Source organism: Malaclemys terrapin, chromosome 9 (genome assembly GCF_027887155.1).
Source record: "Malaclemys terrapin pileata isolate rMalTer1 chromosome 9, rMalTer1.hap1, whole genome shotgun sequence".
NCBI classification, from domain to species: Eukaryota; Metazoa; Chordata; order Testudines; family Emydidae; genus Malaclemys; species Malaclemys terrapin.
The window spans coordinates 68,589,338-68,608,757 of record NC_071513.1 but is presented as its reverse complement, the minus strand read 5'-3'; the positions used below and the strand labels follow the sequence as shown (position 1 = coordinate 68,608,757).

The window sequence follows — 19,420 nt, the reverse complement described above, 5'->3', positions numbered from 1 at the left end:
GCTTCCGTCGCTCCTGCTCCTAAGCAATTCCTCACTGACTACGCTAGCTGGGCATGCTCTGGGTGTACTCTATACCCCACTGTAGCTTTGAAGACATATCTTTAGATAGATAGGGCAGCCAGCATCAGCCTAGCTCCTGATGGATGCTGGGAGAAAAGTACTGAAAGAGGCCCTGATATCGACACGGTTTGGAGCTTCCTTTCATGGATTCCTTCCTGGTGTTCATAGGTTTTAAGGCCAGACTCCTATTGTTTTTCATAAACTTATAAATCCCTCCCAATCAAAGGAAGCTTTTGGCAGAGAAAGTGTCTCAAAAGTGGACCTACCAGGGTTTCCTGAGTCCTGTTTCAGGTTTTACCACAGGCAGGTACAGAGAACCATTAATATTTCTGTTGTGCTCTTCTAAGGGCTTCTCTTCACTACCCGCCCGGATCGGCGGGTAGAAATCAATCTCTCAGAGATCGATTTATTGCGTCTCGTCGGGACGCGATAATCGATCCCCAAATCGACGTGCGTACTCCACCAGCCCAGGTAGGAGTAAGCGCCATCGACAGGGGAGCCGCGGCGGTCGATTTGCCGCCGTCCTCACAGCCAGGTAAGTCAGAACAGATATGTCGAATTCAGCTACACTATTCCCGTAGCTGAATTTGCGTATCTGAAATTGATCCCCCCCCGTAGTGTAGACATAGCCTAACAGAAGCACCAACTTATCTTAGTCTAGCTCATTAGCCATATAGCTGTTCCAGTTGAGTTGTCATAGCAACAGAGAATGATTATGTCTGGAGCCGCTGTGGGGAATATACTTAGAGAAGGTTGTGTTTCTTTCTGTTTTTAAGCTTCCGGGATGGTTTAATGCTTGTGTTTGTAACCCTGCAAGTTTTGAAGAAGGTAAAAGACCTGAAACGATTTGGTCAAATATATTGGGAACTAAGACAAATTCAAAGAACAAAGAGTTGTATTTATTTCATGATATGCTAGAATTTTTATTTGATAATGAAGAGGGTTTTGAAACAAATTGAAACATAGAATTAAACTGTTTGGAATCAGCAGATCATGCTGTCTGTTCTCAAGGATTTTATTTGAAAAATAGGGTGGGTACTCTAATTTTAGGGCTCAAATCCTTCAAGTCTTGCTCAGACAAGGCTCTCATTGAGGTGAGAGACTGGGAGTTGTATGTACTTCTCAATGCATTACAATTATGAACTAAAATGGGAGTTTTGGCCAAGATGCCTGCAGGATTGGTCCCAAAACATTTATTGTGGCTGGATGACTGAAATAGTTTACAGACGAGATTAAACTTAATCTAATTGCTGTATCCTAGCAATCTATGAAGTCATTTAGACATCTGACTGGTTAGTGTGTTGTTGAGAGTCTCTGTACTAGCAATAGCTATTCCTCTGTGTATCCAGAAATTCATAAACTCTTCAGCTGTGTTGCCTGTAAAAGGACCTTGTCTTTCCTACACGCAAGACTGGGTAAATAGATTAGGTGTACTTATTGGTTCAAACAGCTTGAGTGAAATTGAATATGTAAAATAGTTGGAACTGAACAAGTCAGTCTCTTTAGCTAGAGTTAAAATGAGATTTCTGTTCTGGCTTTGTGTTTTTAGTTATGCTTGAATGAGTCATGTTCAGGAGATTATTTTATATCAAGGTCTGTACCAATAATCTATTTCATTTTATTTAAGGTAGAAGTGGTGCTAGGTATTTCAATAAAATGATGAATTGTAATATCAGTGGGGAGTCCCCTTCCCATTGCTGGATGGGTTCCCTTGCAGAGTTTAATGGATGAGGGAATTTTTGCCTGCTGGGATAGTCTCCACTCACATGGGCTGCTGCCCTTCTATCACCCCTCACCCCACCCTTTTCTATTACAATTACCTGATGGAGGAGGAGAGAGGGTGTTGCCAGGGTTCTGGAAGAGACTTTTGAAATGAAGTCAGTATAAGATAGAAGTGGAGTCTATATTAACCCCTCTCCCATCCCTATCAGAACGAGGAAGAAAACGTACTGTATGTCTATGCAGTGTGGTTGTAGCCATGTTGGTCCCAGGATATTAGAGAGACAAGATGGGTGAGATAATATTTTTTTATTGGACCAACTTCTGTGGCTTGAAAGCTTGTCTCTCTCACCAACAGAAGTTGGTCCAATAAAAGATATTATGTCACCCACCTTGTCTCTCTGCTCTATTTGTAGACATTTTGAGTCTGCACAGTATACACTTCATAGGCCTTATAGATATGGGGATACAGAGCAACTGCGCAGAACCATATGTCTGAGCTCTCCCTGCATCCATGTTACTATCTTCTCCCCATAGAGACTAGGAAACTGGGAGAGGTGGGCTTGAGCTGCAAAATCACTTCTAGATCTGAGCTTCCTCATATTTGGGGGAAGTTGGATCTGGGGGATTTGTTTGTTTAGCCCATAATAAAAATAAAGTCCACTTGCAAAGTATGGATCTGATCTGAATCTAGCCAAAGTTTGGGAGTGTTTAAACAAGCATTTTGGGTCAGGCTCATTTCTAGAAATAAAACAACAATGAGAAACAGAACAATAGAGCCATTATGTTAGTCACTTAACTATATTCTTTTCTAGATGTGATTAATCTACTGCATAGAAATTACACGGACAAGTTCTTGAAATACATTTGGGGTATTTTGGTCTGTATAAGAATCTGATAAGAATTTAAATCCTTACGTTATTTTCTTTAATCTTTGCCCTTGCTGATGACCTAAAATGTTTGTAAATGTCACAGTGTAATCAAGGCTCTTGCCCATTTGTAGGGGAAAGTCAGTTGAGGTGGGGGAGCACCATCATGCAATCTGTCAGTAACCCCTGTTCCACAGGGGCATCTTGCATTGGCTGTGCAGCCCAGAAGGTTAGAAGTGCCAGCATGAGCAGATCTAGGGAACCTATGGGATGCACTCATTCAGCACATCTCCCAGGCTGTCTCTGTTAGTGTGGAAAACTAATGGTGTCCCAGCTGGAACATGAACGTTGTCTCATATGGTGGAATCCCAAGAAGAGACTGAAGGGGGAGGGTTGAGGGATATAATATTCCAGTGGGATAATCCTTATTTTGTTTAGGACAGAGTTTTATGATTAGACACACATTCTGGTGTCGGAAAAGCACCTTTACTGCTTTGACCTAATTCATCCCTGATGCAGGTCAATTTAATCAATCAGACATGAACCTGGCCCTTCATGTGCATTTTTATTTTTGCTAAAAGCAATTGTACTTTTTGTGCCAGCAACTGATATGCAGCTAATAAAAACAATGGTTCAACTTCTGCCATCCTTAAATGAGCAAAATTCCATTGAAGAACTTGGCCCTTATCAACGAGCTGAGTAATAATTGACAGTAAAGTGGAGAATAAGGTCAAACACAAACTACAGCTCTTAGTATATACTCAGTGCTCATATTCTTATATAAGCTCCCTACACAATACCAGATGAGATCTTATATGAGTATTACCACTTATCCACACCTACCTAGCAGAGTCTCAGGAAGGCACAAGATAGATAAATAAGTGGCAAATGATTATGAAAATATAATCCTGTTGAATTATACTTGTATGGATGTGGAAGTACCAGGCAGATTTGCAGAACTGGACAAATAATGCAAAAGATGTTATGCAAATATTTAATCACATTTAAAAATGAATTTGCTTCAGATATGCTCATGTCCTTTTTGTATTCGATTTCCATAATAATTCGAGCAATCAGGTTTTACTGACACATCTATGAAAAAAGAATTTCAAAGTCACACTCACGGGTGTTCATTGGGGCAGAATTTTAAGTTAGCTGCAAGTGCTTATTTGTTTACTCAATCAGGAGAAAGGATCAAGACCGTATGGCTTATCTGACCAATGAAAATGAAGCAGTACAGATCATATTTCAAATACCTGCAATAATCTGATAGAGTAAAAAATTCATTGAATATGTTTGAATAACAAATACATTCAAGGAAATCATAATCTGCTTCCAGATATCCCAGGGCCAGGAAAAGAGGATACATTCATTGAACAAATGGTTGAGAATTATTCATTCATCTCAGCAAATGTACCAGTAATACACTGTAATGTAGCATTTACCTCTGCTTTCAGATTAGAGTGTGTCCATTCTAGAATCAAGTTTACCAAATGAATCAAGATTTATATATGAAGCTATTTATTCCCCAGCGGAAAAAAAAATCATGGATTACTTTTTCTTTTGGTTTTGTCAGCTAGAACCTTATTGCTCCCTGATTTTTCTTCCAGCATCAGCACCCCAATCTGATGAAGGCTCTGACATAGATTCTGAACCAGATTTACCTTTAAAAAGAAAGCAGCGTCGTAGTCGAACAACCTTTACTGCAGAACAACTAGAAGAACTGGAAAGAGCTTTTGAGAGGACCCACTACCCTGATATTTACACTCGGGAAGAACTTGCACAAAGAGCCAAACTTACTGAGGCTCGGGTTCAGGTACATGTTTAAAAAGCTGTCTAAAGAAAGCAGTTTCCTTTTCCATCATTGCATAGGTTTATTAGAAAGCTGAGACGTCATTTTGTTTATGTTCTTGTATAACTATAATATGGGGTAAAAGGAAAAATGAGAAGCCAGGTTGTTTATAAGCTCAGTTGTTGTGTTTTTTTTTTTTTACACCTACCAATGGACAATGATTTTCCGATTTTCATAACTGTGGATCACTTTGAAGGAGAGATTTTTTGTTGTTTACAGATTATGGTACACTTACAATGAATGTAATGGAAAGAGAATAGAGAAAAAAATTATCTATTTTCCCAATTTGTTTAATTTGCACACTTGACAACACTTTGTATATAGTCCATTCAACTGTTTCCCCCACTATAATTAAGTAGCTAGTTTCCCCTGGTTTGTATTGGACAGCAACATGGGAGAGAATTTAAAAAAAAAAAGAAAAGAAAAAAGGAAAATTTGACTGTAAACCACAAAAGTTGAAAGGGTGACTCAGGTGTGTACTACCTGAAACTACTTGCACTTTAACTTATGAAGTTAACGAGATTTCAAGTATATGGTGTCTCCTTTCATCCCCATTGTCCCTTCAATTAAGAAATCCTTGGACATACACATTTTCAAAATAATATGGATCTGAGTAGATGTAAACAAATTAAAATTCTGATGGAGAAAATAGTGGGATTATATAAATAGGCATAAAGTGGGTTTCCAAACCCCTCAGTTGGCCAATTCTGGAATGGACTGTCCCAAAGAGTTTAGGTTCAGAGTGCATCAGACACTTTCTGCTTCATGGTTGCCGAAGAGAACTACTTCCTACCAAACCCAAAATCAAACAAAACTTGCCTGGTTTGGAGTTCCATTACTAACTGAAAACAAGGATCAGATTTGCTAACAATTGTGATTCATTTCAAAGGATTTGTGCCCCATTTTGAGCTAGTCTTGAGTGGTCTTGGGTAAGCTTAACTTTGGGTGTTGAACTCAGGCAAAATGTGTGTCTGCACATATTTCAGGAAGGAAAACAAATGAAATTTGGTTGCTTTGGCTGAATTTTGCTTTGATGTTTTGAGTTCTTTTGAAGTTGAACCTGGGGAGGGGGGATGTTCCAAATCCCCGTAAATTGAAACAAATAACCAAAAATATTGGTGCTAACCCTTGCAAAATAAGAGTGCCAATTGCAACACAGCTCTATTGCTGTGTATACTTCCTCACGGATCCAGCCATTTTGAATTTTGCCCATTTTTGACTTTCTTACTGAAGTGTTCACAAAGCTCTCGTAACTGTCCTGTTACAATTGGGAAAGCAAATCTACTGCGTGGATGAACTGTAGTTCTTTGAGAAGATAAACTCAATGAGGCATAGTTCCATTATTACTTGATATTACTCACCTTTACTGAGAGTGAAAAGCCAACAAAACAGATGACAGCATCTTAAATGGAATTGTACTGCACTAGACTAAACTGGGCAGTGACAATGGGATGTGCTGTGCACAAATATAACAACTATGATCTTCTACACTAGGTCTATTAGGAGTAAGAATAGCTTCTAGTGTATGGAGTTCCAGTCTACATTAACTTTAACGTCAAATGTGAAAAACAATAAAAAAGTTATTAATATTTTTCTTAATTAGTGACCCACAGTTAGAAGAAAAGCAGAACTCTCATTAACATAACAGCTGTCTTAATGTGGCTTTAACCCTGTGACTTCTTACATTCCTTATGACTTCCTCTGTTCCCTTGAGACTCTCACCAATGCTATGATCTACAGCCTCACAAATTCCCTAGTACCTCTAACATATGGATCTTTGACTTAACCCAGAGTGGAAGGAAAGATCCCAGTCAATCAATGATTAAAATACCAGAACTAAAGCTTTTCTGGATTAAAGAGGAGCTTCATCTGAAATAGCCAGTCTGTAGGTACTTGCTTAGTCTTCTCCATCTGCCTGGAACACTAGAAGTCTGACAAAGTGGTTCAGCACTAGCTGAAGATTGTACACAGTATTGCATAAAACACATGTATGAAGGACATGATCTAAAAGAAGAATCATAAAAGGAAAATTGCAAAGTGATTTAAGGATGAGGAGATGAATGGCTATAATGACATGGCATTCGTAGTTTTGCTTAATCATCTTTCACTGATTTACATTTTTTTTGGGGGGGTGGGTAACAATCATAGACTCATAAGACTGGAAGGGACATCGAGAGGTCATCTAGTCCAGTCCTCTGCACTGAGGCAGGATGACCCCTGACAGGTGTTTGGAGATTTTTAAGAGCAGGTTAGACAATGATGGAGATTCCACAACCTCCCTAAGCAATTTATTCCAGTGCTTAACTACCCTGACAGGAATTTTTTCCTAATGTCTAACCTAAACTGCCTTTGCTGCAATTTAAGACTGTTGCTTCTTGTCCTATCCTCAGAGGTTAAGGAGAACAATATGATAGGAGCCTAGAAAAATGATCATTATCAGTAGCTGTGTCATTTCCCCCCCCCACACACACATGGGCTACGGTAACAGCAGATACTGTTTTTATCATGCAGGAAGCCACTGTTGTATGTCAGTTACTAGTCTTTATACACTACAAAATATCTGCCAAAACTAGGGTGACCATGTAGCAAGTGTAAAAAATCGGGACGGGGGTGGGGAGTAATAGGTGCCTATATAAGAAAAAGCCCCCAAAATCGGGACTGTCCCTATAAAATCGGGACATCTGGTCACCCTAGCCAAAACCAATCCTCCCTCCAGCCTCTTAAGGCCGCACTGCGGGAGCTCCATTCCGACACATCTACTCTATTGGAATGAGGCTGCACTCTGGGGAACCACAAAACATTTGGCAGACTGAGAAGCCACCTCCATAGTGTAGGGTTACCATATTTTGAGCCTCCAAAAGGAGGACACTCCATGGGGCCCCGCCCCCGGCCCACGGGCCCCCGGCCGAGCACCCCCGGCCCGCTCAGCACCCCCTGGCCCGGCCCCCGGGCCCACGGCCGAGCACCCCCAGCCCGCTCGGCACCCCCCGGCCCGGCCCCCAGGCCCCCGGCCGAGCACCCCCGGCCCACTCGGCACCCCCCGGCCCCCGGCCCCCCGGCCGAGCACCCCCGGCCCGCTCGGCACCGCCGGCGCTCGGCGCCCCCAGCCCCCGGCCCGGCCAGCCCCCGGTGCTCGGCCCCGCCGGCCCCTGGCGCCCAGCCCCGCCGGCCCACGGCGCCCGGCCCCGCCGGCCCCAGACCCCACCGGCCCCCGGCGCTCGGCGCCCCCGGCACCACCGGCGCTCGGCACCCCCGGCGCTCGGCACCGCCGGTCCCCGGCCCAGCTCCCGGCCCAGCACCGCCGGCCCCCGGCCCAGCCCCGCCGGTCCCGATTTTCCCGGACATGTCCGGCTTTTTGGGATTTCCTCCCGGACGGGGATTTGGAGCCCAAAAAGCCGGACATGTCCGGGAAAATCCGGACGTATGGTAACCCTACCATAGTGGAGCTGCTACTTCTGCTCCTTTAGGGTATGTCTACATGGCAATTAAAAACCATGCCAGCTGATTCGGGCTAGCAGGGCTTGGGCTAAGGGGCTGTTTATTTGAGGTGTAGATATTTGGGCTTAGACTGAAGCCCAGGCTCTAGGACCCTGCAAGGGGGGAGGGTCCCAGAGCTCAGGTTCCAGCCCGAGCCCAAATTTCTACATCGCAATTAAACAGCCCCTTAGCCCAAGCCCTTTGAGCCTGAGTCAGCTGATGCAGGCCAGCTATGTGTGTCTAACTGCAGTATAGAAATACCCGTAGACATTTTTGACTCTAATATCCCTCCATCACTGCCCTCCCCCCTTACAATGTTTTAGACTCTATTACCAGCTGAGGAAAGAAACTTGCAGCCAAAATTACATAAAAATTGTAACAGAGAGCTCAGCTACGGATGGAGCTTCTCCCCTTAAGACATAAATTGTATGATATGGGAGAGGCACAGAGATGGAGAGGGAGGGTAAAGAGTATGGTGGAGATTGGGCATATCCAGTTCAAGTCACACTCAGTCAGAATGTGAACTCCATTCTCAATTAGATTAAGGTTTGTTCCCATAGACATGTGTACAGTGGTAAAGTTTATGTGTGGGATATTGGGGAAATGGACATATATGTTAGGATAGAAAGGAAGTGGGATTGTTCTGTAGGTGGGGAGCTTGTGAGTGTGATGATGTTTGTTTGTGTAGTGAGAGATATTAGAGATGAAGTTGTACACATTTAATGTTGCTTTCACATGTGATGACTTGGATTTGTATTTTTTTTTTTTTTTTGGTCAGGCGATGCTCTTGAGTTACCTTAACACTATGCTAATGATGGGGTTTTGTGTGTGTAGAAGATTATGGTTATGGAGCTGGTTGGGAACAGCCATTTCCATTCTGCAGGATGGAATTTCAACCTTTTATTTTATTTTATTTTATTTTTTATTGTTCTGAATTGGAATGAAAAGCCAGAATTTCTTGGGAATGAAATTTTAAAAAAGAGAAATGTTTCATTTTGATTTTGACTTTTTAAAATTATACTCTTAATAATATAAAATAAATGTCTAAACCAGGGTTTCTCAAACTGCATTGCACTGCGACCCCCTTCTGACAACAAAATTACTACATGACCCTGGGAAGGGGGACCGAAGCCCAAGCCCCACCACCTCTGCTGCCCAGAGTGGGGGCGCCAAAGCCTGAGGGCTTCAGTGCTGGGCAGTGGGGCTCAGACTTAGGCTTCATCCCCGAGCCCCAGCAAGTCTAAGGCCAGTCCTGGTGATCCCATTAAAACAGTGTTGTGACCCACTTTGGGGTCCTGACCCCCAGTTTGAGAACCGCTGGTCTAAACAAAAAATCATTTTGAAATGAAAAATCAAAATGACGTTATTGAAAATACTGTTTCAGCAAAATCAACACATTCATGGGTAAAGCTTCAGGTTTCATGAAATGGAATTTTCCTACAGAAAAATCTTCCATCAGAAAATTTTCAACCAGCTCTAGTTATGCTGAGGTAGTCACCCACTCTCTATGGGTCAACAAGTCTGGCTGACATGTCTGAGATTTCTAGGCAAACAAACTACTAGCCATAGATAAAGGAGCATAAAAAGGTACAAAAACGTCCTTCAATTTGAGTCTGGTTTTTAACTCAATAGTATGAAAAAGGAGGGGTTTTGTCCCAAGAGTTTTATCCCAGTACAAGTTGTCTGCTAATACCAACATCTTGGAGTACAGGCCTCTTACTCTGTTTTGGGGAGTTACTTAATTGACCACAAATGGCCCAGCCTTGTTACCTTGACAATCTCTACATATTGTGTGGTCTTTCCTGTGTTGCTCTCCTGCTTGTTATCTCCTATGCAGGCTCTGAGACTGAAACTTTTAAACACCGAAAAAGTTTATTTTTGTCACTTTTCTGTATCTGAAAAATAGTTGAATGCATGTTTCTCAAAATTTTCAGGAAAAAACAAATCACCTCTGGGATGAGATCAAGTCTATTTCAGCCTGACAGGAGACACATTTGAAAGTTGCAAGCAAATAAAAACAGATATTATAGTGAGTGGTTTTTATCAGGAAAATATCTTTGCTAAAGTGGAAATGAAAGTTGTAAATATTACAAGGTTTATAACTATCACGGTTACTTAATGGCCGGACGGTGCCACTTAGGCACAGCCCATACTAAGAGCAGCACCATCTCTACAATGCCTCCTGCAGCTTCCTGGTGCACAGAGCTGTGCCTCCATTACATCAACTGCTGTGTGGTGCCTCTTTAGGATATGTCTACAGTGCAAAGAAAAACCTGAGGCACTCAGTTGCAGAGCCCAGGTCAACTGGCTCGGGCTCACGGGGCTTGGGCTGCAGGGCTAAAAATAGCAGTGTAGACGTTCCCATTCAGGCTGAGCCCAAGCTATGAAACCTGGCAAGGGTGGGGGGAGGGTCTCAGAGCCCAGGCTCCAGCCCAAGTGGGAATATCTACATTACTATTTTTAGCCCTATAGCCCGAGCCCAAGTCAACTGACCTAAGCAGTGCAGTGGGTTTTTCTTTGCACTGTAGACATACCCTTACTCTCTCCATGGGGCAACTCTGTTGGCTGGTGCAAGGACAGAGGGGCTGGAACCATGATCCTGCCTCTGCCCTGCCCCCCCCCCAGCCCTCTTTGGGGCACCATGTACCCCAGAAAGAGTCCGGACAAGGCAGTTTCTTTACTCCTCTGCATGCAAGGGCTGCAATTCTGTCTGACCCTTAATCAGGACACACACAATCTAGGCAGCATCTAGCCCTAACGGAACATAATAACTGAATCCAAAATCACAGATGCTAGGAAGCTTGGAAATGCAAAGTTAAGGCTGTCTTTAAAAGCCTCCCCTGTGCATTAGAAAATAAGATGCATGGTCACCCAAAGAATCATAACTTTGCTCTCTCTTTCCAACCTATGCACTCATCATGGCACATTATTTGTAAGACATTTGGGCATGCCTCCACTGGGGACATTTTCTGGCAGGTTTCAAAAACCAGTCTGCTAAACTGATTTAAAAACTGTTTAGAAATGTAGTGTAGATCCAGTTTGAGATGTCCTGACCCATTTTTACTGAATCAGTTTGAAGACCACCTCCAGGTTAGAAAATGTCTTTGATTAAGGACTTTTAAATGTGGGACTTGATTTTTGCCCAGTGTCCAAGCTCTGCTTGGTGCAGGGAAGAGGAAGGGGACCAGTTTCTTCTCCTTGATTCTGGGCTGGCCAGGATATCAGAGCAACCAAAGGGTTGCTCTAACTTTGTCACCATTACTAAGTCCTCAAGGACTTTACACCAGTGGAAGATTGGCGTAATAGAGAGATATTCCACTTCTCTGCCCCCTGCATGCCTCCTTCCTTCACTAGCATGCTCTCTACAGTGAGAGATGCAAAGGGGCCAGATCATAACCATGAATCAGACCCAATATCTTGATAAGGCTCTAAGACATTCACAGCCTGTTGCAGACAACTTAAATCACTCCCGCCAAGCTATAGATTATCTGTATACTTGAGGAACTCTGAAGAACATGGCTTTTGAGATGTACATCCCCAACAATCCTGTGCCCTAGGAATGTAATTTCTTTGTTAGCCTTTACAAAGTTTATAGCATTGTAAGGTATGACAGCTTTGTATCTTTTTGAACAGTTTTGCAGTATGACACGTATTTCACATTTGAAAAGCCATATATTTGCAGAGTGGGGGATTATTCCTAATGTGATACATTTTGGTGAAGAGATGTGAAATCCTGTCCTTTCCAAGTGATTGTGTATGGCCTTGAAGATGGCCCAAGGAATAATAGACCAATGAGACTAACTTTCATACCTGGAAAGATACTCGAACCAATTAAACAATCAATATGTGAGCACCTAGAGGATAATAGAGTTATTAGGTATAAGCAGCATGGATTTGTCAGGAACAATTATGACAAACCAACCTAATTCCCACCCCTGCTTTTTTTTTTTTTTTTGGACAGCGTTGCTGGCCTAGTGGTGAGGGGAAAAGCAGTAGGTGTGATATACCTTGACTGTAATAAGGCTTTTGACAGTCCCACATGACAGTTTCATTAGCAAACTAGGGAAAGGTGACCTAGATGAAATTACTATAGGGTGGGTGAACAACTGGTTGAAAGACCGTACTCAAAGAGTAGTTACCAGTGGTTTGCTGTCAATTTGGGAGGCCATATCTAGTAGGATCTCACAAGGGTCAATCCTGGATCTGTTACTATCCTGTATTATCATTAATGACTTGGATAATGGAGTGAAGAGTATACCTACAAAATGTGAGGATGACACCAAGGTTGGAGGGGTTGCCAGCATTTGGAGGACAGGATTACCATTAAAAAAGACCTTGACAAATTGGAGAACTGGCCTGAATTCAACAAGATGAAATTCAATAAAGACAAGTTCAAAGCGTGTACTAAAGAAGCAAAAATGAAATGAATAACTACAAAATGGGAAATAATGGACTAGGTGGTAACATTACTGAAAAGCAGTTGGAGATTATAGGGGATTGCAAATTGAATATGAGTCAATGTGATGCAGTTGCAAAAAGGCTAATATCATTCTGGAGTGTATTAACAGAGGTGTTGTATGTCGGCAATAGTGAGGCCTCAGCTGGAGGATTGTGTCCAGTTCTGGCTTTGGGAAAAACGTGGGTAAAATGGAGCGAGTCCAGAAGAGAACAACAACAACTGATAAAAAGTTTAGAAAATCTGACTGATGAGGAAAAGCTAAAAAAACTGGGCATTAGTCTTGAGAAAAGAATGCTGAGGGATGAGCTGGTAAGTCTTCCAATATATTAAGGGCTGTTGTAAAGAGGACTGCAATCAATTGTTCTCCATGACCACGGAAGGTAGGACAGGAAGTAATGGGCTTAATGTGCAGCAAGGAAGATTTAAGTTAGATATTAGGAGAAACTTTCTGTCTATAAGGGTAGTTAAGCTCTGGAATAGGCTTTTAAGAGAGGTTGTAGAGTCCCCATCATTGGAAGTTTTTAAGAACAGGTTGGAGAAACACGTGTCAGGGATGGTCTAGCTTTATTTGGTCCTGTCTAAGCACAGCAGGCTGGACTTGAAGACCATCCTGCTCTACATTTCTGTGACTCTATATGGCAGAAGTTTGTTTTAGTCACAGGCGCCAGGTTTCTCATTTCTCTAGAGGTACTTGATCCTGGCTCTGCCCAGGCCCCGCCCCCACACCACCCCTACCCCCAAGGCCCCACCCTGCCCTGCTTCTTCCTGCCCCCACCCTGCCTTGCCTCTTCCCACCCTGTTCCACCCCCTCTCCGAGCATGCCCCACCCTCGCTCCACCCCATCCCCCCAGTGCCTCCTGCATGCTGCTAAACAGTTGATTGCAGCAAGTGGGAGGCACTGTGGGGGTCGGAGGAGCTGATTGGTGGGGCCCGACGGTGGGTGCTGAGCACCCACTATTTTTTCCCATGGGTGCTCCAGCCGTGGAGCACCCACAGAGTCAGCGCCTATCGCTGTAACCATGTAAAGGGTGGAGGGCACTTTGTATTCATGCCTCAGTAATGTACAATCAGCCCATCAACAAGAATAGGGAAGTCCGGTTAGGTCACCTCTCCATTTTGAAGTCAGTGATGTAATGCAGATGTGTGCTCTCTGAGGATGGGAATTTCTCAGCTTTCATTCATTCAGTGGGTGCTAATATAGTGGAGTTGTTACAATTGAACTGCACTTCCTATGACTTCTTTATTCCTTAAGTAATTGATTTGATATGGGAAGCATTATTTCCACCTCAACCAAGTTTTTTGCCTGGGAATTTCCTTAGTTTTTTTTTTATAAAAGTATTTAAGAGTTGCTCTGTAAGAGGAGTGCCTCACAAACTGTTGGTAGAGCTTGCAGAGGTGGAACCTGCTCTTCCTTAGATTATCCTCTACCTCCATGTGGCTTTCTCCTCCACAGACTGCCCTTGGACCGTCATGGCCTATGCCCCTACAGTTGCCCCCAAGCAGGCCATCTGCAGTCTGTGTATGCCTCTGATTTAGCACCACATTCTGCCACCTATACTCATATTAACTAGTACCTTATTCTCCGACTAATACAATTGAAAGTGATAGAACTATTCATAAAGTATTACTAAGCGTGAATAATGATGGCAAATTCTGGTTCTTAATAAGTAAATAATTTCCATTCACAACTTCCCTGTAATTAATCAAAGGCAACAGATTACACCAGATATGGAATTTCTAGTCTAACTCCTCAATTTTAGTTATGATATGCGAAAGAAAAAATAAATAAGAAAAAATTTCACAAAGTGAAAACATCTATTTTAATTTTGTCTCTTGTCTCCCAAATCCCTTGTTTGTTTTGTTTCGAATTTTACAGGGAAAAAAAAAATCATGTGTGTGAAAATTCAGATTGATTCTTAAAAAAAATTAGTGTGCGGATGGCATATTTCAAAATCCAACTTCCAATGGTGAGCTTGCTACTGCCTTATTTATGGAGCAATGCTATGTAACAGAATAATCAGCTCAGCTGCAAATGGAAAAACTCTTCTAAGCCTAGAATATCCTTTTCATAGATATTTAGTTACATGTTATTTTTTCTTTCTTTTCTGCTTTTCTGTAGGGATGGGATGGGGAGAGGAAAGGAAGGCAAGAGAGAGTGACAAAGAATTTGCCATCGCTTTTGTTAGGTTTTAGTGAGCTTTTAAAATTGACATTTTAAAATCCAATCCAGTGGATTTAATAGTCTCTCTTTTTTTTTAAGTAACAAACTGAACTCGTGGTAGGCAGTTACTGAAAAGTGATGTGAAAGGATGAGCTGTGTCAAGAGTGAAGACTTTACTGAAGCTGCATTCCCCTAAAGTAGATAGAGTGAGTAGTCCAAACTACTCAGCCTACCCCTGTGGGATAGAAGATGGGTAGCGTAAGGTATAGATTCAGGGACAGTGAGCACCTTTTGACACATCTCTGTTGTTAATCCTGCTTTGCTATAAGGAATCTGTTTTGAGGCACATCCATTTTACATCATGTAGAGAAGAAAAGAAAGAAAATACTTTGTACAATTTGGTAAAAAATATCCACATAATTACAGACATTTCTCTGGAGAGAGGCAGAAATTTATCTTGGTAAATTATCTAACTATAGATCTATACTGGCCAAAAAAATGGTTCAGTGTTTAAGTATGGTGGTGAAGAAAGGAAATAATTCTGTGATCCTGTTTTCCAGTTCTCTGCTGCCAAGGGCTTGAATTTGGGGCATTTTAATTGGTAAATATATGTTAAAAAATAAGTACATTGAAATATTTTCTGAGAATACTCAACTACAGTATTTTTAGAAGTATTAAACGAAAAGACTAAATCTGGGATTCTCGAAGAAACTTAAGGGAGTTAGATGCCTTGAATTTCAATGGAAGTTGGACACACAATACCTCTTTGGAAATCCCAGCTTAATTGTTTTGTGAAATGTCTCTGATGTTGTCAGTCCAGTGGAAAACTGTCCGTATCACAAAACCCACCACTATAATGGAGACCCTTCTTGGCAGAATCAACAGAAAGGCCACGGTCTGAATAGGCATGGAAACTGAATTGCCCTCTGACGTTCAGAGGAGCTGGAACAGGATGGGGGCAGATTGGTGGGGCATTGTGAGGAACCTGACCTATCTATGGTGTATCTGTTCCAGGGATACACAGGACCTGATTCTCAACTCCTTGCTCAGAGTAATCTCCCAGGGTCTGATCCAAAGTCCACTAACACAATTCAAAGACTGATTTCTATGGGCTTTGGATAAGGCCCTTGTTTTCTTTGAGATGTTTTGCTTGAGGGAGGAATGGAGGACTAGACTCTAAGGGTATGTCTACACTACCTGCCGGATTGGCGGCCAGCGATCGATCCAGCGGGGGTTGATTTATCGGGGGTCTAGTCTAGACGCGATAAATCGACCCCTGAGCGCTCTCCCATTGACTCCTGTACTCCATTGCTGTGAGAGGCGCAGGCAGAGTTGACGGGGGAGCGGCAGCAGTCGACTCACCGCAGTGGAGACACCGCAGTGAGTAGGTCTAAGTACATCGACTTCAGCTACGTTGTTCACGTAGCTGAAGTTGGGTAACTTAGATCTATCTCTCCCCCTCCCCCCCCGCCCAGCTGTAGACCAGGCCTTAGAGAACTCCTGACTCCAGAGCTTTCACTGTCAATGCAGCACCTTTTGCAGCACTAACTTAACACAAACATTTTAAGGAAAAAAAACCCTAATGTAAAATAAAGAAAAACACTATGAGGCAAAGGGAACAAATTCTTTGGCTTAAGTTAGAAATGTCATTAACAATACATCAGTCTTTTGACTTTGATATATCTTCCAGACTGCATTTAGTGCAAAATATCCAATAGTCTCTTGCAAAATTCACTTTTCAAATGTTTTGCCCATTTGGTTGAAAGATCTTACTGCCTTAAAAGCACATAGAAAACTCTCTGTTTATGATAGGACTGTTGAAATGTCAAGCCTAATTACATTAGTGTGATCCCAAGTGAATAACTGCATCTTTTAAGGAATACTCAGTCAAAATCTAGGAAATACAACATTGGCTTGATCAGTTACAAACTGCTTAAACAAAATATGATAACAAAAGGCAAGACGTAAATATTAGAAATTAGAGATAGAAAAGTCTATTGGGTAATCTAGTCCATTCTCTGCCCGTGCAGAATTCTTCCCTATAGCATATACCTGAGTGATTTCTCCAGTCTACTTTTAAAAGTGTCTCCAGTGAGAGAGTCTCCAATATTTCCTTTAAGAGACTATTCCTCATTCTGTTATAATTCATTATCAGGAAAATATTACTGAGTATCAGCTTAGATGTCATCCTCTGTATCTAGGAAGACTTAAAGAAATCCTCTCCCTCTGTGTTCTTTTTAACACCCTTCAAATATATTCAATTGTAAGTTCTTCTGTCAGAGACTGTAGAGACTTTTTAAAAAGTACCTGAGTCCCAAGTTCAAAAATGAGCAATTAGAAGTCTCATAGGAACAGGGCCACCGGGAAGGCAGGGGGGTCGGGGGGGGGGAGGGGGGCAATTTGCCCCAGGCCCCACAGGGGCCCCCCGAGAATATAGTATTCTATAGTATTTCAACTTTTTTTTTATGGAAGGGGCCCTTGAAATTGCTTTGCCCCAGGCCCCCTGAATCCTCTGGGCGGCCCTGCATTGGAAATCAATAGAAATTAAGCTTCTAAAGCCGAGATCCTCAAAAGTATTTAGCTGCCTAACTCCTATTGAAACCAATGGAAGTTAGGTATCCAAATAGCTTTTAGGATCTGAGTCTAAGTACCTAAGTCCCTTTGCTCCCAAGTCACTTAGGTACTTTGAAAAGTTTACCCTGTGTCTTCATATGTGTTTGTATGGCATCTAGCACAATGATGCCCTCGTTAGGGCCTGTGTGTGCTACTATAATACAAATATTAAATAATAAATCATATTTCTTATTAGGCGTCAACACTGCATAGGGATATTAACATCTGCTTTGGATGTATGTTATGTGGCAGCCTGATTGTGCATTACTTTTGCTTGCACAAACAATTCACGGTGGTAGTGGCTATTCTACACGTCACACTACAATGCTCAGTGCTTAGGGCCTGTTCTTCCATTGATCAGCTCCTGCACTGATCCTTTGCCTGCTATTCCTTGTGAGGGCTAGTTACACTGTATAATCAAAATGTAAAATAGCTGAGTCGCTGGTGTTTTGGTTCTACCAGGCGTTATGGTGCAAAATGGACAATGTTAACATTTGGTGATAATTATCGTGCTCATAGCAGAGGAGTAAGGAAAGAATGAAAAGGCATTATAGGCTCTCTTATGTCTGAGGAAATAATTCATTATATGGGGGCTTTCACATAAGTTAAGCCAAAAGAATGGGAAACATACTACTTTTCTGATGTGATGTATTGATGCTGTTTGAACTGCGCTGTGAATGGAAAAGAAAGAGTTTCTAGTGTGTTTGCTTGTAATGGTGTGATTTTTGTTAAGCCTTGGGGCTGATTTACCACTGTGTTACTCCCGTTTTGCACCATCTAACTCCACTGATTTCAATGGAGTTACACAGTGGAAAACTGGAGTAACTCAGTTGTAAATCAAGTCTCCAGTGGTTACATATATACTAAGGATCTAGCTCAGGGATCAGCAACCTTTGGCACGCGGCCCACCGGCGTAAGCACCCTGGCAGGCTGCGCCGGTTTGATTACCTGCTGCGTCCACAAGTTCGGCCGATTGCAGCCCCCCCACTGGCCATGGTTTGCCGCTCCAGGCCAATGGGGGCTGCGGGAAGCGGCGGCCAGCACATCCCTTGGCCCGTGCCGCTTCCTGCAGCCCCCATTGGCCTGGAGCGGCGAACCGCGGCCAGTGGGAGCTGCGATTGGCAGAACCTGCGGACGCGGCAGGTAAACAAACCAACCCAGCCCGCCTGGGTGCTTGCCGTGGCAGGCCACATGCCAAAGGTTGCTGATCCCTGATCTAGATAATATTTGTGAGCATGTTTACTTTGTCTTGAATTTTTCTGAAGTCATCTGACACTATAGGAAAATCAAAGAGCTATAGCCTAATAGTAAAAGCTGTCATGCTACAATATCCAAGGTTATGGGTTCAAAACATCAGTGTGCTCATTTTTAAAAATTAAGGACCATTTGTACTGAGCTTATTAGTGCCTTAACTTGTGGGACTTCATTCTTCTCTCTCACTAATTTTGCACTGTTGTAACTCCATTTATTGCATTGTGGTTACTCCTGATTTACACCAGCATGAGTGCAAAGAGAATCAGGCCAGCAGTTTCTATATAATTCTAAAATGGTTAATAGTTAGTACATTACATATAAAATGCACCATAATAAAACTGCCTTCATATGGAACGTTATAAACACCATCCTCTAGTCTAGTCCATACAGTCTTGTGGCTTGATGTAAAAGTCACAATGAGATTTACAAAGCAAGTCAAATTTGAAAATATTTGTTTGTTAATTTTAAACTGTTTGATTTGTAAATTAATTGAGCTGAAATTTATGAACTAAAACCCCACATCTATTTAACATCTGACTAAACACTAGATGGCTTTAGTTAAATTCCTCTTCACTAAGTGGAAGTTCTGCCAATACTGCTCACTAGATTATGCAAAATCAATTTTCATAGATATTACCCAATAAAACAGCTGCCCCAATGTAGCATGTCCCAATTAAGTAGGATTACAGTAGTAATATTTTAGGCCCTGACTATTCAACAGGATTTATGCAGATTGGCTCCTGCACCTGCATAGAGCCCCACAGAAGTCAGTGGAGTGGCATGTGGGTACATCCATGGGAATATCCATTTGCAGGATCAAGATCTTGCACTGTAAGTTTGTCAAAGCATTGTAAGCAGTCAAAAAGGCTAACAGTATGTTAGGCTCTATTAGGAAAGGGGTAAAAATAAGACAGAAAATATCATGATGCCACTTTAGAAATCCATGGTGTGCCCAC

At 42.3% G+C, this 19,420-nt stretch overlaps 1 protein-coding gene across 3 annotated transcripts in view; it reads left to right on the top strand.

The window, feature by feature from the left end:
• The window catches only part of PAX3 (paired box 3), a 104,083-nt gene that overhangs the window by 66,086 nt on the left and 18,577 nt on the right, over positions 1–19,420 (top strand). For all 3 annotated transcript variants that reach the window (XM_054038889.1, XM_054038890.1, XM_054038888.1), the window contains exon 5: positions 4,259–4,464. In XM_054038889.1, the coding sequence (XP_053894864.1) occupies positions 4,259–4,464 (206 nt within the window). The remainder of the gene's footprint in view (positions 1–4,258; positions 4,465–19,420) is intronic.